Consider the following 26,929-nt stretch of genomic DNA (forward strand, 5'->3'; position numbering starts at 1 on the left):
CACTTCCTGGCACAATTTACATTCTTAGGAAAGGGGAATGCACTCTTTTCTTCTCAAAAGCATACTATGTTATTTAAGATGCGTACGATATGAATATTAAATCGCAAGAAGCATGCCAGATAAGGCTATCAAATTGTCATGGAGAAAAAAGTATACACAAATACACTCAAACATTTTACATTTCAGCCATATGCTCCTCATGCATCTTTTCTTTTTATGGCAATGCAAGGTCTGTTTCAGGCATTTGGAAAAAAAAATTAAACATGTGATACAAGGGAAGGAAGTAATGTATAAAAGAGTTCCATTGTGAATCATGCTAAGATTCATTTAGACAGTCTTATGGAGTGAGCCCCTCCCAAATGAAGCCTGTCCGCTCCGAAAGGACGATGGCACTAAGACAATGTGTGATGTGAACACATTTGTAACATTTTGTTCTACTTTCATAGGTGTGTGTCGTATTTGTGTATACAGGTATGTTTTTGTGTGGAACATATGTGTGAGTATGGGTGTGTTTGTGTGTGTGTGTGTGTGTGTGTGCGTTTGTACATGTGGAGGCCCAAGTTTGCTGTTGGCCTCTGAGAAGGGTGGCTGAGAATCTTGCCCTTCCACCTTGTGCAGTGAGGCAGAGAGGCAGCCACCCAGAGCTTCTGTAGCTTCTACGGCTAACCTTGATGGCTTTGGGATCCTCTGCCGCCTGGGACTGGAATCACAAGCAGGCCTCCACGTGAAGCTATGCGGGTTCTGGGAATCTGAACTCTAGTCCTCCTGCTTGTGCTAAAGTGTTTGAACCACTGAGCCATCTCCCTAGACAATTTTTTTTCATATATTTTGAAATAATGTGTTTACTCCTACTACTAATGAATGCCAAACTGACAAGCAAATTATAAAATGCCAATTTTAATTTGAAGCTTTGGGAGGGGGCAGTCACTACTTAACATCCACTTTATGATACTTAGATCAAAAGGGAACACAAGTTGGTGCCGACATGAATTCTGACAGCAAGGTGAGTGACAAACAGGGCTGTCCTTGCTAGTGGAGGGGACTAAAGGGAAGAAAATTTGAACAAACCTTTCTGCCAACCTTTCAGGATGGAAATGTCTTTCCCACATGGGTAGGCTCAGGGGTGAGGATGGAGATGAGACAGGCTCAGGCAGGTGTCTTTCTGCCTTGGCTCCCAGGGTTCTGTTAGGGAGAATCTGTACCACTCGGATAAAATAGCTTGATTTTCCCCTTCGTTTCTCTCTCTCTTCTACGTGATGTAGGTAGACATGCACAAGACAGTTGGAGACAGTTCTTCAACCCCCTTCTTCTCCCCTAGCTTACAAGAGCAGACCATACTCATGGGTGGCTGAGACTACATCGGTGAACACAGAAATGCTAATTTCTGCTCATGTGTTCTGTTTAAATGAATGAGCACATAAATAGATGTCCATGGAATGTATGGAGACCAAGCCACCTTCAGAGACACTCAAAAGAGGAGGGATGAGAAGCTCATGAAAATTAGTAGTGTCTGTGGCTGCCAGCTGTGGTTAGCCCTCATTGTCACCTTGACGACATTTTGATTTACTTAGGAGACTGGGTTACATCTCTGGATACATTGGTGGAAGCATCTCCAGAGTGGACTGAGAGTGAAAGATCATGAATGTGGGTAGCATCAACTCACAGGCTTGGGATGGGGGCAAGTGGAACAGGAAGAAGGAAAGGAGAAAACCCACAAGCTCTGGCATCTCTTTTCTTCTGCTTCCAGGTCACATGATGTGAACTGCTCTGCCCTATCACACCTCCCCCCAACATGCTAGACTGAAGCCAATATAAACCTTTTTTCCTTTGAGTTGTTTCTGTCATGTATTTTGAAACTAATGTATTGCCTGCTGTGTTGCTGATAAAGGCTGTAATAGTGACTGGCCAGCAGAAGACACATTAAACACAGCAGCTGTTATTTCATTCCTCTAGGATAACAACTCTCTAGTAGGACAGGGAAAAACCTCCTAATTCCTGGTAAGAGGGTGTGGTGGTCTGGATGAGAATGCCCCATAGGCTCAAAGGTTTGAATGCTTGGTTCTCAGTTAGTGAACTATTTAGGAAGGAGTAGGAGGTGTGGCTTTGTTGAAGGAGGAAGGCCACTGGGTTTCAAAAGCCCACATCAGGCCCAGTCCCTCTCTTGCTCTCTTTCTGCCTCCTGCTCACAAAGCCTCTTAACTTTTGTCTTGTGCCAGCTTGCTGCCATACTTCTCACCATGATGATCATGGGCTAACCCTCTGAAACTACAAGCAAATCCCGATTAAATGCTTCCTTATACAAATTCCTTTGGTCATGGTGTCTCTTCACAGCAACAGAACAGTGACTAAGAACAAAGCTGGAACCAAGGCCTGGAGTGTTACTGTGACAGGCCTGACTAGGCTTCTTGAAAGACTGGAAAGACGTTGGGACGTTGTACTAGAAAAGGGATTGGATGCTGTCAGTGGAGTTTAATAGGCATCCTCGTAGGAACTTGGAAGAGCAATGTGGACTGTGGAGATCCACCTCAGGAGGTTTCAGCAGATAACAATAGTGGCTGGGGTACAGACTGCTCTTATAATATTGTGGTAAAGAATGTGGCTGCTCTATGCACTTGGCCTAAAAATCTGCTGGAGGCAAAAGGAAGACTTTGGACTAATGTCATCACACAGGATTGCAAGAAAGCCTAGTATTGACCATGTCATATGGTTATTAATGATCACTCTTATGCAGATCTATAATGAAAAAGAGCAAGCAAGGCAAAAAGGAAATACAAAACATACAGTTTGAGGAGAAAAAGAACACCAGGAAGTGTAATGTTGAGAGCAAGCCTTGCGCTCAAGGAGATGAGAAGTTTAAAACAAAGGCCTGATGCTAAACAGAGTAAATGAAGAGGTGCCCTCAGGGCAAGACCCAACTCAGCTAATCCCAAAATCTGTGAAAAGAACAAGCCTAAGGAGTTATCAGTTCCTAAAGAGTGCAACAAAGGAAAGTCAATGCGAAGAGAAGGACTAGCTTCCAGCAGGCAGCCACGCAGTTCTGGATTTAAGAGTGCAGGCATAAAGGGCTTGTGGAGCCTTCCAAGTGGCAAGGGAGTCCCTGCATGGGGTCCAAAAGAGGTCTCTGTGTGAAACTGTGAAGCCTGATTATGCTGGAGAACCCAAGATGTTGGACATGCCGGACCCATGGGAAAGATGCATCTACCAAGGAAAGATGCATCCAGGGTGTTGAGCCAGCCCAAGGAGAGAAGTTTTGCAGCCTACAAAGCTAAGAGGAATGGGAGAACCACTATCGAGCTCTTTGCCATCAGATGTGCAGCTACAGGATCTGGACTTTGCCCTGCTGGGTTTCAGTCTTGCTTTGGATCAGTATCTCCTCACGTTGACTATTTTCCTCCCTTTTGGAATGGTGTTGCATATTCTGTGACACTCTGTGTCATAAGCATGTGACTCGTTTTTGCTTTTACAGGGGGTTACAGTTGAGAAATCTTCTTGGGTCTCAGAAGAGACCTTGGACTTTTAAACAGGTGTGGCTGTGATAAACTACGGGGACTTTGAAGCTGGACTGAATGCACTTTTTATTATGTTATGGCTACAAGTCTATGGGGGCCAGGGTGTAGAATGTTGTGGTTGTGGTTGTGGTTGGAATAATAATGGTCCCAATAAGCTCATCTATTTGAATGTTGGTTCCCATTTGCTGGTCTGTTGGGAAGAATTAGGAGATGAAGCCTTGTTGGAGAAGGTATGTTATTAGGAGTAGGCTTTGAGGTAACAAAAGCCGATGCCAGGTCCAGTGTCTCTCTCTGTCTCTCTCTCTCTCTCTCTCTCTCTCTCGCTCTCTCTCTCTCTCTCTCTCTCTCTCTCTCTCTCTCTCTCTCTCCCTCCTGCGTGTAGACCAGGATGTAAGCTCTCAGCTACTGCTCCGGGGCCATGGCTGTCTGCCTGTCACCATGATACCCACCATGATCATGAAACTCTAAAATTGTAAGCAAGCCTCCAATTAAATTATCAGTTGTGTTGGTCTTGGTGTCTCTTCACAGAAATGTAATAGTAGTTAAGGTAGAGGTATTGTAACCAAGGTAACCATCATGATCTCAGAATTAAGCATCACTTAAGAACTGACGCTCAGTTGTTTAACACAACCCAAAGCATGCTTTCCCCTTCAGAGGTCCCTCGTGGCAATTCTTACTCTTTGTTAAGAGCTAGAACAGCACTAGAATAGACTTGACAACCTATTTTAAAAAGTAGGGTATTTTTTTCAAATTGCCTCTACTTGTGGCGCTGTTTGATCAGCTATTCATGCTCTCTATAAAAAGCCAGTAGCATACGCTGCAGTTGTGGCTCACCAGGTAAAGGTACATATTGCCAAGCCTGGCAGCCAGAGGTTGATCTTCCCAGACTCACATGGTGGAAGGAGAGAACAGATTGCCAAAAGCTGGCTTCTACACAGGAGCCATGGGGCATGTGTATGCACATGCACACATGAAGGCCCACACTAGATACGGTGTAGTTAAAAAAAGAAAAAGGTGGTGGCATGATATTCTTCCCTCCAGAGGTCCCCAGTTACTTCCTTTTCCCAGAAACCTCTTGATTTGGCTCTCAGTTTAAGTAAACAAAATGATACCCTGGCATAAAATCAAAATCCCAGACAGAGAGGCCACCTCCTTTAGCCCTGAGAGCACACTGCCTTGCAGGAGGATGGGATGGGGTCCCTCTCTTTCCCCAAGCATCACCCTCTTTCACTCACATTTTAGAGTCTGAGTTATGATGACATTGTTTGAAAAGCTAAGAATACATTATTTTTACCATAAGAACTGTTCATACAGAAGTAATTATGGAGAGAATGGGATGGCCTTAAAAATCAATCTGGCTGCTGCCTCTCCTCAGGCGAGAATTAATTTGGCCTGCTCTCGGCTGCTGAGTTGGCTGGCCCTCTGCTGATGTTCTGCATGGTTAAACATCAGACACGGAAAACGCAGTGCCAATTTCTTGCAAATTAACACTGTCTGCTGATGACACACATCTATTCCTTTCTTCTCTGCCTAGCTGTTCAGCGTTTAAGGGGTAAAGCTAACGGCAGATACACCAGGCTGCTATTTTTGCTCTGATAAGAGAACAAAGCATGGCTTTGGCTTCACGATTCTGTCTTGCCCTTCCCCACTTTCTCTCATGCACACTTGTTTATTTATTTGTTTTCAGTTCTAGGGTCTTGAAGGGAAAAATAACATCAGTCCTTTCAGCACCTAGAATGTTTGTGTGTTTACAACGGACCACAGTGCCTGGGAGACAAGAAAGCACACTGTTCTACCAGTCAAGCCAGGAATCAATATTACCTTGTGCCAAAAACAGCCTTTGAGCTTCAGGCTTCAATCTGCCACCACTGTGTTATAAACTGCACCACTTGAAGTTCCAATGAAGAGCCAGGAAAGAAAGGCACCTTTGCAAGGGCTGCTCCAAAGGGCCTGCCTTCCTTCCCTCCTTCCTTCCTTCCCTCCCTCCTTCCTTCCTTCCTTCCTTCCTTCCTTCCTTCCTTCCTTCCTTCCTTCCTTCCTTCCGAGAGCTGGGGGAATCTGAGGAGCCTTTGAATTGGTACATATCCATCTATTATTTGTTGTTGCATGTTTTTTGTTTTCTTCTGGAGAATGTTTAGGGCTTCCAAAAGATTCTCAGTGAACTCCCTACCTCTGACCAGGCTAATAATACCCAAAGTTTAAGGACACTCTCACTATCAGCTTTGAAGTCCTCTGTAACTACATAATTTTTTAACAGATGGTGTTCTACCCTCAGGCCAAAGATAAAGTCATAATATTATCATTGGTGGGTTGTTTGTGTTCAAGCAATGTTGCAGCAATAAATCTCTATAATGATGCTAAGTTGTAAGTTATCATCTGGGTTTTATAAATATATTAAATGTGGTAATTATAAAAGGCTTTTCTCATAAAATAACAGAGGACACTTTTACTGCATCATTAACTTGCTACTCAAATAAATAATTAAAGATAATTAAACAGTTTGTTTTTCCCGAGATTTAGAAGCACAAGTTTCTTTTACCGCCCCAACTTCCTAATGTTAGGGAATGCCATGATACAGCCACTCCTAAAATGACTGTTGACCTACTCAGACCTCGGACACCACCACTGCTAGTTCTAGAACTGATGCAAGATGTTCCAACGAGGGGGTTAAGGCTTCTCATAATATTTCCTATAAGCCCACACCTGTTTGTTTATATCCCCCATTTTTATTCATTATTAGCCAGATAGAGCCAAGTAATTGTGGTGATGATACTTGCTTTTTTGCCCAATGCAGGAATGCTAGTGAATTTAGGTATGCCCTGGTTACTCGCATGCCTCGCTGGGTGCCTGTGCCCGTTGATGCCCCTCACGCTATGACTCTCTTCAGACAGAAAAGGGATCTTGGAACTACAGCCGCCATTGTTACTGCCATCTCATTGGCGGCTGTACACTGTGGCATTAGCCATGAGTCATACTGTGCAGACTGCTCAGACCCTGAATAATCTTTTAGCCAATGTAGCTCATGCCTTAGATGTACAAAAAGGAATTAAAGCTCAACTAAAAGGAGGCTTGATGGTGTTCAATCAGAGGATTGACCTCATGCAGGAGCAAATTGATACCCTATGGCAAATCGCTCAACCTAGCTGTCAATGAAAGTATGCTGGACTTTGTGTCACTAGCATACAACATGAGAATTTTTCCTGTGCTGCAAATCTGTCTAAACAATTGTCTAGCTATATTTTAGGTAATTGGACTGGAGAATTCGATACTACGATGGAGCAGCTGAGAGTGGCCATTATCACAGTAAATTCTACCAGAGTGGACACAGGACTAGCCACAGGATTATCACCATGGATTGCTGCAGCCATGAATCATCTGAAGGAATGGGCGGGCATGGGAGCGTTAGCAGGCCTTCTGGTGTTGGTCTCCTTGGTTTGCCTGTGGTGTATATGCAAGATTAGAGTCTCACAACAGCGTAATGCAGCCATGATCATTCAGGCCTTTACAGCCATTGAAGCAGGACAGTCTCCCCAAGCATGGTTGGATACCATAAAAAGCTAAAATGTTATGCTCAGGATGCGAGGCTAAGCACTGCACTCAGGGTCAGCCGGTTTGGACCCAGAGAAGAGCATGTCTGATTGCATGCGGGTTGATGCCCCAGGTCCCGCCTCTGAGAAAAAGGTATCGGACGGGTCTGATGCTCTTTGGGTGGATGACACCTAAATGAACATCAGTACAAAGTCCCAATTTATTTCTAATATCAGAGATCAGACCTCTACTCTTGCCTGATGCGTCTAAAACAAAAAGGGGGAACTGTAGAGAGCTGTGTAATGCCATGCCTTAAAGATGGAGCTGGTTTTCGCCTTCCACCTTCCCGATGGTGAGTGCTCTCTGTCACAAACAACTCCACATTTGGCTAAGGCTGAGGATCTGGCTTGCTTCCATGTATGTGGACCTATCTGCATTGCCCACGTGGCACGCTGGGGTTGGCTATTTAAGCTGTGGGCTGGCTTTCCCCAGGGTCCGATGATTCAAGGTTCCTGAATAAACTACATTGAAAAAAAAAATGACTGTTGACTTAGCCTTTTGAGGTTTGGTTTTGTGGTTGAAGGACCAACCACAAACCCAACCAGGAGAAGCCTGAAGGCAGAGGACTCAGGCATACCTGAGAGCAGGGGCAGTCTTGCCAGTGGAGGATGTCACAATAGCAGCCAGTACAGCCCACAGTGCAATGCACAGCCTTGTAAAGATGCTTAGCTAAAGGCTAGAAATATGCTCAGTTGGTAGAATGTTTGACCAACATCCACGAAGCCCCAGTAAGCCAGGTGTGATGTTCTACACCTATAAGCCCAGTAAAGGAAAGATGGAATTAGAAGGAGGAAGAGTTCGAAGTCATCCTAACCATGCATAGTGAGTTTAGAGCCAGCCTGGGCTACAAGAGACCTTGTGTATAACGACTCTCGGCAAAGAAAGGAGTTGGGCTGTGTTTTTCTCATGTGAAACATGCTTCTCAACCCTTTACCCAAGACGGGCCTTTCTGCTCAAAAGCAGGGGCCTAGGGAAGTTACTCACCAGATGCAGGTGGCTGGTTACCGGGGGAACTCCCAGACCCGGAGGCTCCCCTCTCCGAGCTTGGAAGCCTGTCCGCCCTGTCCTGAGGCTGCTCTCCCACCTCTGCCATGCTGGCTGCCGCTTCACTGGGAAGGCCCATGCTGTAGGCACACTGGGGCAATGGTCCACATTTCAAGGACCCCGTAGGGGGTTCATGGTCCTCCCCTGGAATGTTCCCACTGCCCGTGTAGCCATCCGTCAAGTTGGAGCTGGCCACCCAGGGTAGGCAACTGTCACCCTCGATTTCTTTTTTCAAGTATTTTTCAGGGGACACAGGCGTACAATCAGTCCTGCATGGAGGCTCAGTGAAGTAACAGCCTTCAGAATCCACTGTGCTCTCGGTCCCTGTGAAACACTGGCTTAAACTGTCATTCTCCCCCACTTCCAAGGGCTCCTGGAAAGGGGGTGTGGACTTGTTTCCAGGCTGGATCAGGAACAGTGAAGCAGCAGCAGGCTGTGAGGGCCTGTCTGTGTACTCATCCTCTGTGGGAATCTTCCTTGAGAGGTCCCCCTGCATCTCAACCTCGCTGACCAGCGTGAACATCCCATCACCTCCACCTTCCACACAGGTCCCCACTGCTGCACACCCGGGCCCACAGACTCCAGCAGCACCGTCTTCTGGATAGCACAAGTCTTCTGGAACCGTCTTCTCCTCCAGCGTCATTAGTAAGATATCTTCACACACTTCCTGCTGACTGGATGTTGCTGAGTGAGGACCAGTGCAGCGGTCTCCTGAGGACCCCTGGGAATGTGAGTTCAGAAAGCAAAGACCTTAATATGCAGAAATTATAATATAATCAGCACAACATGTTCGCCTAAGCACTGCTGGAAAGTGTTGCTACGAACTGTTTCCACCCTGGCAAGTACAGGTGCCCCAGACTCTACGGCTTTATTTATGCTGCTTAAAATTAGAGAATACAGGAGAAGTCTAGAAAGGGGCACAACAAGCAATGGCTCGGTCTTTACCACAGGGAATAGCATCTGTACAAGCTAGCCCAAGTAAGAGCTGAACATGACATGCCTATAACAGCAACAATGACATGCAACCAAGCACTGAATTGCAGGCCATAGCTTTGCCTGTGGCATAGATCAGTTCTGTGCATCCTATAATTTGGCCAATGAGTCAGAATGAAAGGAGTCGGGTGTAATGCAGGCAAAGATGACAACAGACCCTGTCATATTGGAGCTGAGTTATAGAAACCAGTCAAATGTCTGCAGTTGATATATTTCATACTTGAGAACAGATATAAAAGACAAACTAGAATAATTAGCATCTTAACATCAAATGTGGGTTGGAAAATAGTTAAGCCTCTGTTAAGTTTTGGTTGCTTTGCCTTGGAGTTTTGAGACAGGGTCTTACGTCACTGAGGCTGCCTTATTATGAAGTAAAGGATGACAGAACTTCTGGTCCTCCTGCCTCTACCTCCCAGGTGTGTCGATTAAAGGCAAGCACCATCACGCCCAGTTTATTCAATGCTGGGGTGGAACTCAAGGTTTTGTGCCTGCTTGGTGACAGGCACTGTTTCAACTGAGCTACATAACAGTGCCGCCGCTGAGTGAATGTGTGTGTTCATTTGTGTATTTACTTACTTTAAAGGAGAAAGTGAGCAGAACATGAGCATTCATTGCTTTCTTTTTTTAAAAAATATCCTTACTTTTAGGGTGTGTGTATGTGTGTGTGTGTGTGTGTGTGTTTATGGTATTACCCGAGGAGGCCAGGAGAGGGCATAGGATGCCCTTGAGTTGCAGTTACAGGTTGTCACCCCTGTGGCTGTGAGCTGCCTGACGCACGCGCTAAGGACTGAACTTGGGCCCTCTGGGAGCACTGTGCACGCTCTTAAGCCCTGAGTCATTTCCCCAGGCACAGATGCTTTTTGTTTGTTTGTTTCGCTTTTTCCCTTCGGTAAGTTTACTCTTAGACAAAGACTGTTTGTTCATAATGTACACCTAGATATTTAGAAACCAAGGAATACACCATCTCCATTCACCCCATGGGGATCCCAGAAGAGTAAACCCACTAGATAAGGTGTAAGCTGCTGGTGAATTTGGGCACCATCATCAGGACTTTCATTGCAATAGTCTTAACAGTCTTCAATAAAATTTGAAACTATATCAAAGTCGAAGATTCATTAAGTAACAACAGAGTACAGAAAAGTCATAAATGGTTCCTCCTAGGAGTCTGTACTAGGTGATCAAGGTCAGTTCTGGAAACAGAGACAACAGAATTGGAGCAGAGACTATCGTGTGGCTCAGGGGTGGCATGCTCGCCTAGGCATGAGCAGAGAGCACTCAGCTTCCAGCCTGGGGCTCAGCGGAGGGTGGGAATGGGGTATAATGAGGACATCAGGCGCTGACTTACTCAGCAGGGATCGTGGCTGGGACTGGAGGCTTAACTGCCTGTAAGCAGAGCGCTCCACTCTAGAGCCGGAGGCAGTACTTAAAGGAGGCATTAGACACTTTTACCTTATTTCCGCTTAGGCTACTGCAAGCACCATTGACCCAGTTCCACAAATTAGCTGGGGGGGGGAAAAAGCAGAGAGCCTTACGTTATAATTTTCTACTTATTTTTAATGTAAATTTTATTTTATGTATTTAACTTATACAACATGACATTACAGGAAAAGTGTGGGTGGCAAAGCGGTTACCATAATAAAACGGGTTAGGTTATCCATCGTGTCTAATTGTGATTTTGTGTGTGTGTGTGGCAAGAAGTCGACTTAGTTAGCAAAACTTCTCACACAGCGCAGTATCGTCTCTGAGCACGCTTATCCTACACATTTGCTTCTATGATTTTTGACCTCCACCCCCCATGTCCTTCTTCCTGCCCCTGCTCATCACTTATTCTCTGCCTCTGTGCACGTGACTTTCTCTCACTGTACACTGCTCTCTATGAACAGGCCCACTGCAAGGTGTTAGCATTCCTGAGTGAAAGTATTGGATTATAGTGCACCAGAGCTGGTGTGTGTGTGTGTGTGTGTGTGTGTGTGTGTGTGTGTGTGTGTTTTCCATCCTCACCGTAGGTGTAGCTAGACTTGGTGGCATAGCCTGCTTAACAAAAGCAAAGACCTGGGTTTGGACCACAGCACAGGGGTAGGAATAAACCAATCAACTAATAAAGCAACTGATTTAAAGTCTTTGAAGGCATCTTACTTCTTAACAAAGACAGACGAGCTGATCTGTAGAGAAAAACACCGTCCGACTTAGTGTTGTGAACCTGACACAGCTAGAGACCTGGGGAGAGGGACCCTCGAGCGGAGGAATCGCTGCCATCAGATTGGCCCGTGGACTGTCTGTGGGGCATTTTCTTGGTTGTGGATTGAGAGGGAGGGCCTCAGTGCCATGCCTGGGCAGGAGGTCCAGGGCTGTATTAAACCTGTAGCTGAGGCGCTGGAGAGATGGGGCCATAGTTAAGAGCACTGGCTGCTCTTCCAGATGATCTGGGCACAATTCCCAGCACCTATGCGTGGGCTCACAACCATCTGGAACATCCAATACCTTCTTCTGGCTTCTGCGGGTAGCGGGCACACTGTGCTGCCCAGACTTACATGCAGACCAAATGCCCATACACAGAAGATAAATGCTAAAAGACTTTTAAAAGAAAGGCAGCTGAGTGCGCCATAGAGAAGAAGCCAGTTAAGCAGCACTGCTCCACGGCCTCTGCTTCAGTTTCTTCCTCAAGGTTCCTGCCCTGAGCTCCTGCCCTGACTTTGGAACAGTAAAGCATAAGATGGAAAGACAAACAGAAAGCAAACAAACACCTTTCCCTCCTAAGTTACTTTCGTCATGGTGTCTATCACAGCAAGATGAACCAAACTTGGATACTCAGCAGTAGTCCACCGAGTACCAATAATACACCTGGGTCTGTCACAATGCTGTTAGGCTACAGACATTCCCATTCCTTCACAATTTTACTGTGCCCCTGAGGAAGCAAGGTAACCATGGTAGGAGGACAAAGACGATGCATCCCGGGCAGTATCATACCAAGGTAAAGTTGTACCCCATCCCTTATGAAAAGCTAATGTTTTCTTCATTGTTAAGACTGAAGTCAGAAGCTGTGTATTCTTATGGTTTTGTTTGTATATGTCTATGAGGTGTGCAAGCATGTATGGATGTATGTTTGTATGTATTGTGCTGTGCATGCATATGCAAATCCATGTTCACAGGTGTGTGCCTGTTCGTGTGTGTGTGTGTGTGTGTGTGTGTGTGTGTGTGTTTGACACTAGGTAACTTCATGAATTATTCTCCACTTTATACACTGCAACAAGCTGTCTCACTTAAACCCTAGTTCACAAGTGCAGATAATCTAGCAGGCCAGATTGCTCAAGGGATGCCCTTTTACTCTCCCAGCTCAATTACAGGTGTGATGTGAAGAACCATCCCTTCCCAGGACACTCTGGGAATGGTTCCTGCCATCTCACATTGGACAAAGTATAGACTCAACACTTTCCTCAGGCTTCCTCCAACGACTCATTGTCTGAACCTCTGGATTATAAATGCTTGGCTTCCATGGACTGCAGCCCCTCTTTCCTCTCCCCTTCCATTTCTTCTTCTCCTCCCTTCCCCCCACCCCAACCCCGCTACACACACCCTCTTTTCTGTTCTCTTTCCCCTTCTTTCTCTTTCTTCTCCCCACCCCCATCACCCAGTGCTGAGGATATCAAATCCACGGCCTCCTTATGCTAGGCAAGCACGTTACCTATCGCTGGGCATAGCCTCAGACCTTGGACTTTTGGTTTTGAAGACAGGCTGGCCCTGTGGTCCCCAGGTAGGCCTTAAACATCTCCTGTGCCAGCCTCTGAGTGCCAAGACTGCAAGCATGTGGCTCAGCAGGGTGTGCTTCACTTCCTGAACCTGAGCTTGCTGCCCCCCCTTATACCCATCCCCTAACACACAATAAATAAAAAAATTAAATGATCATGATTATGCGAAGAAAAACCTAATTAATGCCTTTTTATTTTAGCAATGTCATAGAAAAATCAAGCGTGGTGTTTAAAAACACGATCAAACTTTTGTAGATATCCCTAAGAAATGAAGCAACACTGGCTTCTCTACTTCAAAAATTAGCCTCTAAATTCCAAAAACATAAAGTTGTCTATTGTCATGATTTTAGATTCACATTTCAAAATAGTATCACAATCAAAACTTCCCCAGCCAGCCACTTATCTGAGCATTTGCCTATGTTTTAGCTGGGTGCATTCAAAGGGGTTTTATTACAGCATTAATTAAATAATTAACTACAGCCTTTGTGTGTGGAATGTTGTACAGAGAGCCAATGTGGGCTCCCAGCAGTTATAGGTGAGTAATTTCAGAAAGGCCGGATATTGTTCACTTATATATAAATAGATACAAGGTTGCCCTTTGGTTTTGGTCATTATTGTTGCTAACAGAAAACAAATAATCAGAAACAAAAGCAATGCTTCTCTTAGGGTGCAAACATACTTTACTTGCTGAACCTGGTTTTGATCCCTGTAACTCATTTAAGATGGAAGAAGAGAACCAGCTCCACAAAGTTGTCCTTTGACCCGCCCACACACACACACACACATCATGAACACACACAAGTACAATTTGTATTTACTTATTTGATGTACACTGGTGTTTTTCCTGCATGTGTCTGTGTGAGCATGTCAGGTGTCCTCTGGAACTGGAGTTAAGACAGTTGTGGGATACCAGATGGGTGCCGGGAATTGAACTAGAGGCCTCTGGGAAAGCAGCCTGTGCTCTTAACCACCGAGCTATCATTCCAGCCCCATGAAGAAAAAAAAAAATTAAAGTAGATTCCATGACAGCTACAATCTACTCATGTCCTAAGAAGCATCCCTGGAAAGTACCCCCGTTCCTCAGTGCCGCTCTTCAGACACAGTACCTGTCAGCGCTTTCCCTCCCTTCCTGTAGTAAACGCCAAAGACAACGGCAGCAGCTAATACCACGGAGACAAAGAGGAGCAGAATGACGAGGCTGGGCAGGTAGACCTGCGCTTCTGTGTCGGGAGGAAACACGGTATTAACGATGATTCATTTTACCAAATTAAAAGATAAAGTCCTGTAAATAATCCAAGAATCAAAGACAGGGGTGTCTAGGTAAACAGAAGTGGGGAGTCCCCCCCCAATTACAGAGAGTTCCCAGATGTCAGAGGACCTGCTCCGCAGCTTAGCTCACTGTGCTCAAGGCATCAAGCATGCATGTTATGTAGAGGCATAAAATAGAGACAAAACACCCAAATACATAAAATAAATAAACTTTTTTTAAAGTTCATACTGTTAAAAACAGTATGATCACAGCCAGAATCTAACAAGTTGCTGTCTTTGGCTTGATCCAAATCTTCTCACTATGACTGTCACCCTCTAGCATGCATGGGCATTGACATTTATGCTTAATGGCTTACCCCTAACTCAGTGTCAAAAGAGAAAAGCCCAGCATGTGGAAGGTGCTGGGTCAAACCTACAGCAGAAAGAAGAAAGAGGACAAGGAGGAAGGAAGAGGAAGAGAAGAAGGAAAGAAAAAAGAGAAGAAGGGGAAGAAATTTAAACACGTATTAAAACAATGGAGGTGGAGCTGAAGAGTTGGCTCAGCAGTTAAGGGCCCCAGCTGCTCTTCCAGAGGACCCAGGTTCAATTCCCAGCACCTACATGGTAGCTAACATGAGTGTCTGTTACTCCTGTCCTAGGAGATCCAGCACCCTCTCTGGCCCCCTCGGATATCAAGCATGTTATACAGCAGCATAAAATAGAGATAAAACATCCAAATACATAAAATAAATAAACAAGCATTTTTTAAAAAGTTTATACTGTTAAAAACAAAACAACATGATGAGGCTGGAGAGATGGCTCAGCAGTTAAAAGCTCCGGCTGCTCTTCCAAAGGAACTGGACTAGGTTCCCAGCACCCACATGGCAGCTCACAAGTGTCTCCAGCTCCAGTGCCAGAGGAGCCTATGCCTTCTTCCAGCCTCCTTGAGCAACTCACATAGGTAGCACACAAGGATAAATGTAGCCAACATCCACACATGTAAGACAAAGGAGAATAAACCCTTTAAACAATAAAGTAAAATGCTGACGAAAATAATGCAAAGATGATGGCAGGCAGAACGAGCTGAATAGTGCAAGCGAATCTGCAGACATAGCTCATCATTCTGGGGGGACCACCCTGGGCCCACGCGCCACCCCACCAGCTCTGCTCATCCTACCCTTGGGTGGTTTCCTTGATGTCAGAGGAGAGCTGCAGACCACATCTGATGTTTTCGTCCCTTGGTGTGCCTCAATCCTTCCAAGGAGAGTGCAGCTGTGAGGAAAAAGCACGCAATGGCTGTGGTCTAACATTTCTTCTTAATTTTTATTTTTTCTTCACAATTTATCCCGATTGAAGCCCCCTCCCTCAGCTTCCCCAGTTCCACCCTTCCTCCCTTTTCCCCTCATACTCTTCCCCTAGTCCACTGAAAGGGGGAGTTCTCTGCTATTATCAACTGCCCACAGCTTGTTAAGTTTCGTCAGGACTGCCTGGATCCTCTTCCTCCACGGCCTGGCAAGGCTGCATCAGCAGGGGTGAGCCATCAAAGAGCTGCTTGGCTACTTTTAGTTTTGCTGTAGTGAGGTTATTTATTCCCTGTGCGTTCCTGAATGTAGTTAGCATATTTCCAGATGACTGAAGTGATGACGATGGGGTGTAAGGGCGGTGAATGACAGCAAGTGGTTTAACTCAGGCTGGGGCATCACTCAGCCATAGAGGGTGTGCCTAGCACATCCAAAGTCCTTGCGTTCTACCCCCAGCAGACCACCCCCACCCGGCAGACAAAGAAATCATAATTCCCAGCTAAATATGGTGAGGTAAAGTGAAAGGAAGCCAGAAACGAGCATCATATATTTCTGAACCTAAGGAGTGGCACGGACAGGCTTTTCCTAACAGGAAGCTAAGGCCCTCCGCCCGCCCTCCGCCCAGAGCCCTGCAGGCTGGCTGGCTGAAGGCCAACAGCTCCCTCCCGGGGCTTCGTGCGGTCACTTACTTGGTCCAGGGCCTGCACCTGTCCGTGGATGAAAAGACGTCTGAGAAGAAGCCTAGGGCGCAGGGCGCGCACACCGTGTCCTTGTTGAGCTGCACTGTCGAAAACAAAAACCAACAGGTAAGAAGCACGGAAACACGTGGAGATCGGCCGGGACGGCGTCCCTGGAGCACTACCCCGTCTTCCCGTGTCTGCCTGGCCACCCCCGTCTTCCCGTGTCTGCCTGGCCACCCCCGTCTTCCCGTGTCTGCCTGGCCACCTGTATCTCCTGCCTCCGGCTCCTCCAGGCTTAGGTGCAGAAAGTGCTTACAGAATTATCTTCAGGAACTGGCTTTTTGCGTGCCAGGCCACTGAGACTCAAGTCTAACATCCAGCTAAGGCCAGCTTTGCTCGATTTTTTTTTTTTTTCCACCCAGAAGCACAGTCTGAGACTTCAAGGTATGTCCTCCTCAGTCTTAGGTAGCTGAGTTTTGCTGACTGACAACCTTCACGACTGCATCAGCTTTCCTCTGTAGGCAAATGTAGTGCCATCAAATGTGTTCTTCCAAATCCCAGGTTCCTTGTTACTCTAAAATCGGGACGGTGGGGTCTGGTCCCGAGCATTTTGGACATGGGTATTCACTACAAAGGTTACTATTTCAAAACCCAGGACAACTGAAATGCTTGCCGACAGTTAACGTGTTAAATAAGCGATGGTGCAGTTGCCACAGTGAAACCATAAGCTTCGTTTCACCAGGCTGAGAAGTGTAATAGTAAATGCACTTTTTACGCCCTCAAAACAAAAATACAAAAGCAAAAATGACCTTCTGAGTCTCTTCCTCCTGCACCAGGGATTGTTGTCCCTGGTATAAAGGTTTTATACCAACGGTGGGACATAATTACTTCATGCCTTTTTAGGCCCATTGCCTCTGCTGTGCTCACAGCACAAGAGTAATCATAGACACTATGTGAAGCAAATGGACTGGGCCGCGAGGAGACAGAGTAAGGCCCTTGCGTGGACCCATGGTGCTCAGAAAAATCCTGACTGGTCAGCTTGATTCACTCTCACATTCCTCCTAGGCGAAATCAGCAACGCCTCACACTTTCTGTGTCTCCTACCTTTACGGCAACGGGCACGTGACGCTCTGGTAAAGGCACAAACAAACGATACTGACTACAACGTGAAACCAACATGGGGGCGTGGGCTGGTGCCAAAGCAACAAATGACTTCTGAAATCAGTAACACTTCTGTGATTTATTTTCACAAATAAAAACCTAAAATAAGCCGTGAAAATTCTCGGTACATGCCTGGTAGGAAGTAGGTGTCTGATTTTCCATAATTTGGCTCAATAAATAAGATACATTGCCACAGCGATCTGGCAATGTGACCAGCTTTCAAATAATTGTAACAGCGCCATTCACTAACTAACATTAATTGAAACAGCATTTTAAAAGATGGACACGGGGGCTGGACTTTGATTCCCAGCACCCACAACAGTTAGCTTGCAACTCTATAAGACCCAGCTCCGGGGACTGCAAGGCCTCTGGCCTCCTCTGGTATGGGCATTCACATGCATGTATTCATACAAACACACACACACACACACACACACATGCACATGCGCATGCACACACACAAGTTGAAAATTAAAAATAACAGATTAATGCAATCTAGAAGGTTCCGAGAAGGGCTCAGGAACACGACCACCCATACACTTGACTTTTGTGTGATTCTTGGGTAGTGCCGACCCACTGGAAGTGCCCTGAAGGCCTCATTTCCCTTCTCCCTTTACAACCAGCCTTCTCATGCTAACAAAAGAAGTTCCCTTCTCTCTGCTCCAAACCCCAAGGTGGACTCAGATCTTGGCTGAGCTAACTGAGCCAGAAGTTCTTTCTTTCCCTCCTGACCCAGAGCAGAAGTGTGGTGGAAAAAATAAAATAAAAAGGTATTTGGTAAGCAAGGAAAAAAAAAAAAAAGGTATTTGGTACCAGCACAGTCATTTTGAATTCATACTGCAAGTTAAGGCATGAGTGGTTTTTGTTGGGGGGCAGCAGGGCGTTAAGGACTCTTGTAGCCCAGGCTGGCCTCAAACTCATAAGGATGACCTTGAACTTCTGATCCTCCTGTCTTTACTGCCAGAGTGCTAGGGTTACAAGTATGTACCACCATACAGGTTTTATTTGGTACTAGAAATCAAATCCAGGGGTTTAGGCATGTGAGGTGAGCATTCTACCAACTCTTTATACCCCCAGCCTCAGGAGTGAATTCACCCGCCTCAGACCCACCTACTGGCAGAAATGCATCTTTTCCAAGGCAGAGAGAACTGTTAGGTCTCAAACCCTGCCTAAAGGCTGAGGTGCCCGTTAACACATCAAAGCTGATGCTGGCTGCCAGCAGATTCTCCCTTAGTCCCAGCTATAGGGTCCACCTGCCTGGCAAACCCTGCCCCCTACAATGAACTCTCCAGCCTAGGGGCTGGGCTGCCCTTCCCCTAGCTGCTCCTCCCTATATAATCCAGCCATTTTGGCTACCCTGGTCCTTTTTACCCTCTGCCCTACTGGCCTCTTTGTCTCCTGCCTCTCCTCTCTCTGCACATGGACCGGCTCAGGGCCATGTTCACTGTGGACTCCCCCAGATGTCCCTGCCTCTGGCTATGCTCTCCCCTCACATCTACACTAGGCCTTCTCCTCCACCACACCTAGCAGTCCTGTCTGCCTTTCTATTCCTTTCTTCATCATTCAGTTCAAGAAGACCGTCCAGAAATAAGAAAGGCACCGAGTTCACGAAGGTGGTAAACCTGTGGCAAGGCCAAAGAGCTTGTCTAATCCAGAAGCAGAATTTGGAGGGAGTTGCTGTGGTGGGAGGTCTGTCTTTGTGAATTAAAAGCTCCAGACGGCTTTTCCCAGAGAGGGCATGTGTGGGTGAGTCAGCGCTCTGACTCGGAGGCCTGCTGCACTAAGTAGGTACATTCTTCCACGTGCATTCAAATGATTAATATTTTAATTTCCCCAGCCCTGTCCAAGTATGCGGTCTTTAAAACCGTGTCTTTAAGTGAAAGACTGGCAAGCATAAGCAACAAATTTGTTGCAGCCAGAACACCTGCTTTGTAACACTTCCCAGAAGCTGGGAGAGAAAGGGCTCCCAGAAGCACTTTCGTAACTTGAAAGGATTTCTGGTTCTCTGCTTTCAACAAAGCTGAAGGACGCAATGGGATTCTCAGAAGACAGAGCATTGGAAATCTCACTGTGTGAACCGGGAGGTAGCTTTCAAGGTGCTGGCTGAACGTCCTCAGCAGCTCCATAAACAACTCAGACAGCAGAACTAAGACTGGGCGCTGTGTGCTAATGTGTAACCCTGGAGAGACAGTCAGCCCATACAAACATGGGGGTGGCAATCCTAAGCTCAAAGTCCAACAGCTGTGAACTTCCATACCTCTAAAAGTTAAAAAAAATACATATTTGTGACCAGTTACATAGTAACAAGCATGATGACAGCTCAATCTAGAAAAAAAACAAAACAACTAATTTTTACCCTGTGACTCCAAGTCAACTTAAGTTTAAAAAAAAATCAGATTTCGAATTAGTGCTTATTTTTATGTGAAGGGCTGTGGAGAGGTGATTAGGAAAAGCCTTTCAGACTAAGAAAAGGAGGAAGGTGGATGAATGCAAACAGAAGCGAGTGTGCGAACTTTGCAACATCGGTTTAAGCAGCGGTGAGGAGAGAATGGCTTTTACCAGTCCAGTGACTGGTGTGCGTGGTGAGGTCAGAAAGACAGCCTAGGAGACAGTCTGTCTTCAAGCGCTTCCCGTTTTGTTGTTGTTTTAGGCGAAGTCTCTCACTGGCCTGGAGCTTTGCCTAGGCTAGCTGGCCAGCCTGCTCCAGGGATCCCCTCTTGCTGGAGCTGGGGTTACCTTGTAATGTGGGTTCTTGGTTCTCATGCTCGGGAAGTGGCTGCACGGTACAGACAGAAGCATCTCCCCAGCCCTCCGACGCCTGCTTTCAAAGTGGCATTGCGGTTGCAATACCACAGCAGCTGAGTCTTTAGGAACTCTCTGAATTTGAAATATCTGTAGATGGCAATTCGCAGCGTGTCCAGAGGCGCACGTCCCCTTCTAAGAGGCTGTGTGCTTTCTAATAATGCCTTGCTGCACCCCTGCGCTATACTGTTTACCTCAGCGCTAAGTGGGGAGCCTGGGGTTTCACCTACTGAGACCCGCTGACACAAATGGGAAGGAAGGGTGAGGTTTCAAGCTGGGCTAAACCGATGATTCTTCATTTGTAGCCCACTGGGGTTCCAGCGGGGCTCCCTGGAGCGTCCTTCTCAGGATCACGGGAAGTCCTCCAGGCAGTGCTGGATGGGAGGGCGCTCACCAGCAAGCATGCAACCGCACAGAGATGCTGGGCGACACACACACACACACACACACACACACACACACACACACACACACAGAAGCAGCCGTACACCCGTACAGGGATGCTGGGCTCCGAAGCCCGGTGCGCACTCAGTGTTGCGGCGGCAGCACTCGCAGTCCGGGTTCCAGTGGTAGCCAGCCGTGCACGCACAGCGACGCGGGGCCGTGTGGTTGCCAGGGTCCACGGCCACCAGGGCCTTGCCTGCGGGAGACAAGAGATGGATCAGAGACCAGCGAGGGCAGGAGACACGAACACACTGTCCACCGGGTGCCCGCCCCCCTCCCAGCTCCAAACAGCCCGCCAGCCAGCTGTGTCTGGCTGCCAACAGTGACTCACTGGGTTTGAGGAACCCCTGAGTTCCTTCCCATACTTCCTTATTGGCAGGAAACTATCCAACGGACTCTCCTTCCTAATAACTAGGAGTTGTGTGGACTCTCTAAACAGTTCTGTGTTAATAGGCTTAATTATTTGGGGAAACGTATAGCAGTGCACAGCTGCTTAATTTCTTTTTAAATTCTGTTAAAATTTATTTATTTATGTATTTATTTATTTATTTATTTATTTATTGTAAATTCAGATGTCACATAAGTTTAGCTAAACCTAAGTATGTTTCTGTGAATTGATCTTGGGGTCCTGCAGGCTCTGAGGTGCTCAGCCAAGTGGACAAAGCACAGAAGTGGGCATCAGTCCACACTTTGGCAGCAGTCTGTCTGTCCCTCAGGTCAGGGTCTCTTCACAATAGATGGAGGGTGCTTGCCTTCTCGCTCCAATCTCCCAGCCTCTCTCAGTTTTCTGGAATAGGGGCATATGGGAATTTAACTACAGGGTAAGCTGGGTGTCAACACACACGAATCATTCTTGCTCCTCAGAGTCAGAGCTCCTCAGAGCTTCCTCGTTCATGACAATTTCTATTAACACGCACGCTGTGCTGGAGGTCATTCCTGGACACGGGTTGAACCGCGCACAGCTTGGAATCACACTACAGTCTCAGCAGGGCCTCTGCATGCAGGCTTCAGCTTTCATCCACGGTGCTTTTCTCCTTTTTCCCCCCTCCCTCCGCCTCCCCACCCTGCCCTGTGGCACTGGGGACTGAAGCTACGTGGCCTCGGGCAGGCCAGCCTGGCCCCCGCCACTCAGCCACGTCCCCAGCCTGAAGGCGAATCCTTGCTGCAGTCTATCCAATGCCATTTTCTTTTTTTTTGTTTGTGCTTTTTTTTTGTCGATGTCCTGTTTCACATGGCCTCGTGTGCAGTGTCTTGTGTTCTACATACAAGAGGACAGTGATAGGCCCTGCCCAGAAAACATGTGTGGTGTAAGGTCTGACTTGTGTACTGAGTCAATAAAACATATCTAGTAAATGGCAGCACGTGCTGGAGGCCTCCAGCCAGGGGCTTGTAAGAACCTAGGCCTGAATTCTCTTAGGAGCAGTGAGTTGTTCAGGACCCCATTAACTTAATGGTTGTGGTGACTTCACAGAACACGGCTACTGTGGATAAGGAAACCTGACTGTACAGGTGTGTACACACTCGTGCCACGAAGTCATGTTATTTAAAATCTCCCAAGTGGCTGTAGAAACGGCTCAGTGTGTAAGCGCCCATTCTGCTCTTGCAAAGCAAGTGTGCAATCCATTCCCAGGACCCTACAGCTCACTCCTGCCTTTAATTCCAGCTCCAGGGGCCCTGACGCTTTTTTTCTGGCCTCCTTGGGCACCTGCATGTATGTGCACATGCCATCCTCTACACACATATGCATAAGTAAACATAAAAGGAATCTTTAAAAAGAAGAAGAAGAAGAAGAAGAAGAAGAAGAAGAAGAAGAAGAAGAAGAAGAAGAAGAAAACCCACGCTGGAAATGCTGAAGGGTTCCATCTCATCTGGATTATCTATGTTGTCTTTGTACCTTAACTCCCAAGGGAAAAGGAGACAGAGAAAATCAAAACCTGTTTCTTTGTCTCAGATTACTAAGAAGGGACGTCTTTATTATTCTGCTTTTTAGACCCAAGCATGAGCCCCTCTTGCCATTGTACCCAAACCCTGCAGCACGAAGGGGAACTGTGCAGAAAGATGCACATAGCACATGTAAACATACAGGAACAAACACCACTTCCCTGTGAAATGCTACCAGGATCATGCGAAAGTGTGAGGGGGTGGGGTGGCAGCATCTTAAGAACATTTATAGAACAATCTAATGTGTTCGGTGTGCTTTAATTTTGGAAGTAGACAGAATGAATCCTTCTTTCCGAGAGACAGCGGTGAGTCAGGGTCATCAAAGGAAATAAAATGGGCTGCATCAGATGCTGATGCCCAGAGGTGTTTCCACAGTGCTTTCTCCAGCCTCGAGTCCACCAGCCAGCTCAGACACATTTGAAGAATGACGGTGTTCAGAAATGCCTACTTCCTAGTTGTACCCAACAGGGGCATAGTCTCTTAAGATTAAATCAGTAACAGTGGGTCTCCCTTAGCACAGAACTACACAAAATGTCCCACAAGGGGACAGAGGTTAGGAGCATGTGGCTGCTCTTACAGAGGACCCAGGTTCAGTTCTCAGCACCCACATCAAGGGGATCTGGGCCCTTTTTTGTTTGGGGGGTGTGTGTGTGTGTGTAAGATCTGATGAGAGTTCAGGACAGGAAAAGTGTGGGAGTCCATAAAGATGTGTGTGGTAGCTTTAGAAGACCTGGGCTCAGACCAGGTAAAACCATCAGTAAAACTAGTGGACGAACCTCAGACCCAAGTACATTCACGAGTTCATCATGTCCATGCAAACGCTTGGAAGGAAGTTGAACGAGCCAGCCAGGATTTTGAAAGTGACAGCCCTTAGTGTGCATTTTCTGTATGTGCTACGCTTTGGGGAGGCAAGGAACTGACAGGAACAATTTCTACGAAGCACCTGTCTAATAAACGAAGAAAGGAGGCAGAATCAAACACAGACTTCTGGGTTTCCTAATGAATACAGACAGAGCTGGGCCTCGCAGCACACACCTGCAATCTCGGCTCTTGCGAGGCAGAGCAGAAGCGGGAAGATGGAGGCCAGGCTCCACGGGAAGCCTCTGTTTCTAAAATAAACCCAAAGGATGTAGCTGAGTGGTGGAATACACCTGGCAGGCACAGGCCTTGGGGTTGATCCCCAGCACCAAGGAGAAGATCCAACTCATGCTTAGCTGTAGCTAACATTACAAAAACAAAATCCCCAATGTTATTCAGATGAACTATGCTATGGATGAAGGGGTTTGCTAGGCCCTAGCCAAAATAAACCAGAATCCTACCCGCCTTCTAAATTTAATGTGCAATGTACAGAAATATCAGGGAAAGAATATGAAAAATGTCAACCCAGGGTTACAACTTAGCATTAGATCCACACCCGAAGTGCTGCTAGAGGAACATGGTGGATGCTGTAGTACTCAGAACAGAGCAAGGAAAAGAGAGAGAAAAGAACCTCTCAAGAGATCCGTGATATGTATTTTGATCCTTGTTCCTAAAAATAAACTATGCTTTTTTTTAGATGGAGCTAAGCATGGAGGTGCATCCCTATAATTTCAGCTGAGACAGGGGTACTGCTGCAAGTTTGAGACCAGCCTGGATTACGTGGTAAGCTCCAGGCCAACCTGAACTGCAGAGTGAGATCCTGTCTCAAAAATTTTTTATTATGCAGCTCCTCTCCCCCAGATTATGATAGCCTGGTGAAGCAGCAAACTAACAATAAAACATACGTTGCTCTGGGGGAGATAAATCCAAGCCCTTTTTCTCATCTGTTAATCCTGGAGAAGTCACTCCATTTCGGGCCTCTCAATTTTGTATCTTTAAAATGGGACAAGTACAGGGATAGGGAAAGATTAAGTGGCACAGACACATTGAACGTTGTGGGAATATTTTGTCAATGGCAAGTTGTGTTCACAATTAAAGTACTGTGTAAACAAATTATGGAACAAAAAGGTGAAAAATTTCAACCCGAGGCACTGGGGACCTAAAAAACATGAGTGGAACCTCTTCCTACACCATTGAAAGAAAAAAACGAATATTTAACATGTGTCTGTGGAGCAAATTTAAGGAACAGAAGATGGAGGCTGCATCTCCATCTCCTTCCCTCCCGCCAGTGATGTGAATCAGTGTGGCAGGCCTACCTGCATCACAGACTTTATGCAGCAAGCATTTATCTTCTTCATTCCAGGTATCCAAGTATTCATCTTGGCCACAGGGCAGACACACACTGTCGGAGGTAGGAGTGCATTTAGAAGACAGGTATTTTCCTTAAATTGAGAAGACAATGTACCAATCAAAACCAAAACAATAGCGATAAATCAAAACTAAACAAGAGCAGATGCTGAGCACGTGTGAGAATCTGGATTAAATCCCTGGCAACAAATAAGGAAATAAACACCAACTTATGGGTCTGGTTTATAGAAGGCCTTTTAAGACAGGGTAATACATGACATGAGGGCCCCCCAAGGCAGTGAGCACAGTACCTGAGGCTCCTCAGGCCTCTGCATGCTGAATATCCCTTCCCAGATTTGCTATACGTACTGCTGTTCCATCCTGGGTTTGCTGTTACAGCAGTCTCTCAGTTTGTCAAAATAAACAACCCACCAGTCATCTTTTGCATCCCCAAACTCCGCTGACTGAGAAGCAGATCTCTGGAATTGGGCTGGTCCCTGTAGAACTTGAGAGGTTGGCAGGGATAGGCCAAGAGAAGAAGAGGGCTAAGCTAGAGGACTGGCTGTCCCCCTCAACTTTGCTAACTCTTGGCTGCCTTCACTGTGGATAACTGGCTCCCTGTTCTCTATGCACTGCGATAATGGCCCGTTTACTGTGACCAAGACTCATACATCCACACCTTAGCATGCACTTGCACTTGCACTTGGTCAAAGTACGGGATCTCTGTCTTGTATATTCAAGAGCTATTTGCAGCCGAAGCATCCGAAAGACCTTAGCTACAGAGTAGCCTGGGCTTCTCTGCCTTCTCCAAAAACAAAAGAGTGTGAGGACCTGGCAGGCTGGGATTCCACAGGGGCATACGAACGCTGGGCTCCCCTTGGGGAAGGTGGCGCTCAGCCCACTTTGTGCTCTTTGGCTGGTATATGGGAGAAGGTCTGTCAATGGTTAAGCGACTCCAGTTTTTTTTTTTTTTATTCCAAAATAAGACTTTTGTGCACACAGTTTCAAGTATCAGTTGCACTTCCTGTTTTTCTAAGATCTGATTTTGGGAAACTTTGCCTTCTCAGGACGAGCGGAAGACTACTTTCTCAAGCTGCTTTGCCGCATAGGTGATGTCGTCTATCGAGGGAAAGCACTCTGATTTCTGAGTGGCAGACGTCATGACCTGCCACTGCCGTGAAAGATCTTTGGATTTCTTCATTCCTCAGGACAGAAAAGGAAAGCTAGAAGGCCCGAGGGGCAAGAGTACCTGGCTGGCATCTGCTGCAGCACCGCCCAAGGTGCTCATACTGTCTCTCCCGGGTGCACGGAGGGGTGACCTGGAGACTCACCTGGAAGAAAAAGGACATCGGGAAGACCTGTACACACATTATTTCCAGACAGCACAAACAGCGAACGGCTGGACTGGAGGGATGATGGCTCAGTGGCTAGGGCTTTGCTGCCAAGGCTGGCAACATACGGTAAAAGGAGGGACCAATTCCCCATGGCCTCCATATGAACTCACAAACACACAAACAAGTCAGCCTGGAGGAAAATAGATTGTCAACTTGTTCTTCTACAAAGCATCTGACAATACCATCAGCTGCTCATGCTGCCTCCTTCAAATTTCTCACTCCCCTAGGCTTGCCCATATCCTCGTAGGATGTACAAAACCAACCTTTCAGCACAGAGCTTGACCTGTTTGGACATTTTTAAAAACACTTCGGTGACAGAGTGAGAGGATATATTAAAGGAAATTTTTTGTGTGTCTAAAGTGAAGGTTAAAAACTTTTTCATGAAAGACATTGTAGAAGTTGGCCCCACTTCCCTCTGTGTCAGTGAGGATCTGCTCCATGAACTCAGGTGGGAACATAATGAGCCAGTCAGATGATTAAACCAGGGCATTCACTGTTACAGACTCCCTATGACAGTGAGAGGCTATTTTACACTGCTTACCTTCCAGAATGCCAAAGACTGTAAAAGGTGGAAAGAACAAAGGCTTGTAGGGATAAGCCTGACAGCCTGTTGCCTGATGGAATCCAACCAAGCTGTTTGCACACTCAGAACTTCCGTCTCCTTTCCAGGCTTTCTGACTTAAACTGAAATGTTCCTTGCATGCTCATGGTTTGACCTTAGCCCCCAAATTGTGGCACTGTTGGGAGTTTATAGAACCTTGAGGAGTCAGGGCCTCAGAAGTCAGTCACCAGAGCAGTCGTGTGCTTCTGCTTCCTGGTCTGCTTCAGCTTCAGCTTCCTGGTCTGCTGTGCTGTTAACATCCTGTCTCACGT

At 46.5% G+C, this 26,929-nt stretch overlaps 1 protein-coding gene across 4 annotated transcripts in view; it reads right to left on the reverse strand.

Moving 5' to 3' along the window:
- Tnfrsf11a (TNF receptor superfamily member 11a) overlaps nucleotides 1-26,929 on the reverse strand; it is a 66,631-nt gene that overhangs the window by 14,034 nt on the left and 25,668 nt on the right. The window contains exons 2-9 of one of the 4 annotated variants that reach the window (XM_060371459.1): nucleotides 25,912-25,993; nucleotides 24,632-24,717; nucleotides 20,569-20,712; nucleotides 16,119-16,207; nucleotides 15,306-15,400; nucleotides 13,987-14,100; nucleotides 10,584-10,636; nucleotides 8,082-8,862 (exon numbers count right to left, since the gene is read on the reverse strand). In XM_060371459.1, the coding sequence (XP_060227442.1) occupies nucleotides 8,082-8,862; nucleotides 10,584-10,636; nucleotides 13,987-14,100; nucleotides 15,306-15,400; nucleotides 16,119-16,207; nucleotides 20,569-20,712; nucleotides 24,632-24,717; nucleotides 25,912-25,993 (1,444 nt within the window). Of the gene's footprint in view, nucleotides 1-8,081; nucleotides 8,863-10,583; nucleotides 10,637-13,986; nucleotides 14,101-15,305; nucleotides 15,401-16,118; nucleotides 16,213-20,568; nucleotides 20,713-24,631; nucleotides 24,758-25,911; nucleotides 25,994-26,929 lie in introns of all 4 variants that reach the window. The other 3 variants (XM_060371458.1, XM_060371460.1, XM_060371461.1) reach the window with 3 other exon arrangements.

The sequence above is a fragment of the Meriones unguiculatus genome, chromosome 18 (genome assembly GCF_030254825.1).
Source record: "Meriones unguiculatus strain TT.TT164.6M chromosome 18, Bangor_MerUng_6.1, whole genome shotgun sequence".
Lineage (NCBI taxonomy): Eukaryota > Metazoa > Chordata > Mammalia > Rodentia > Muridae > Meriones > Meriones unguiculatus.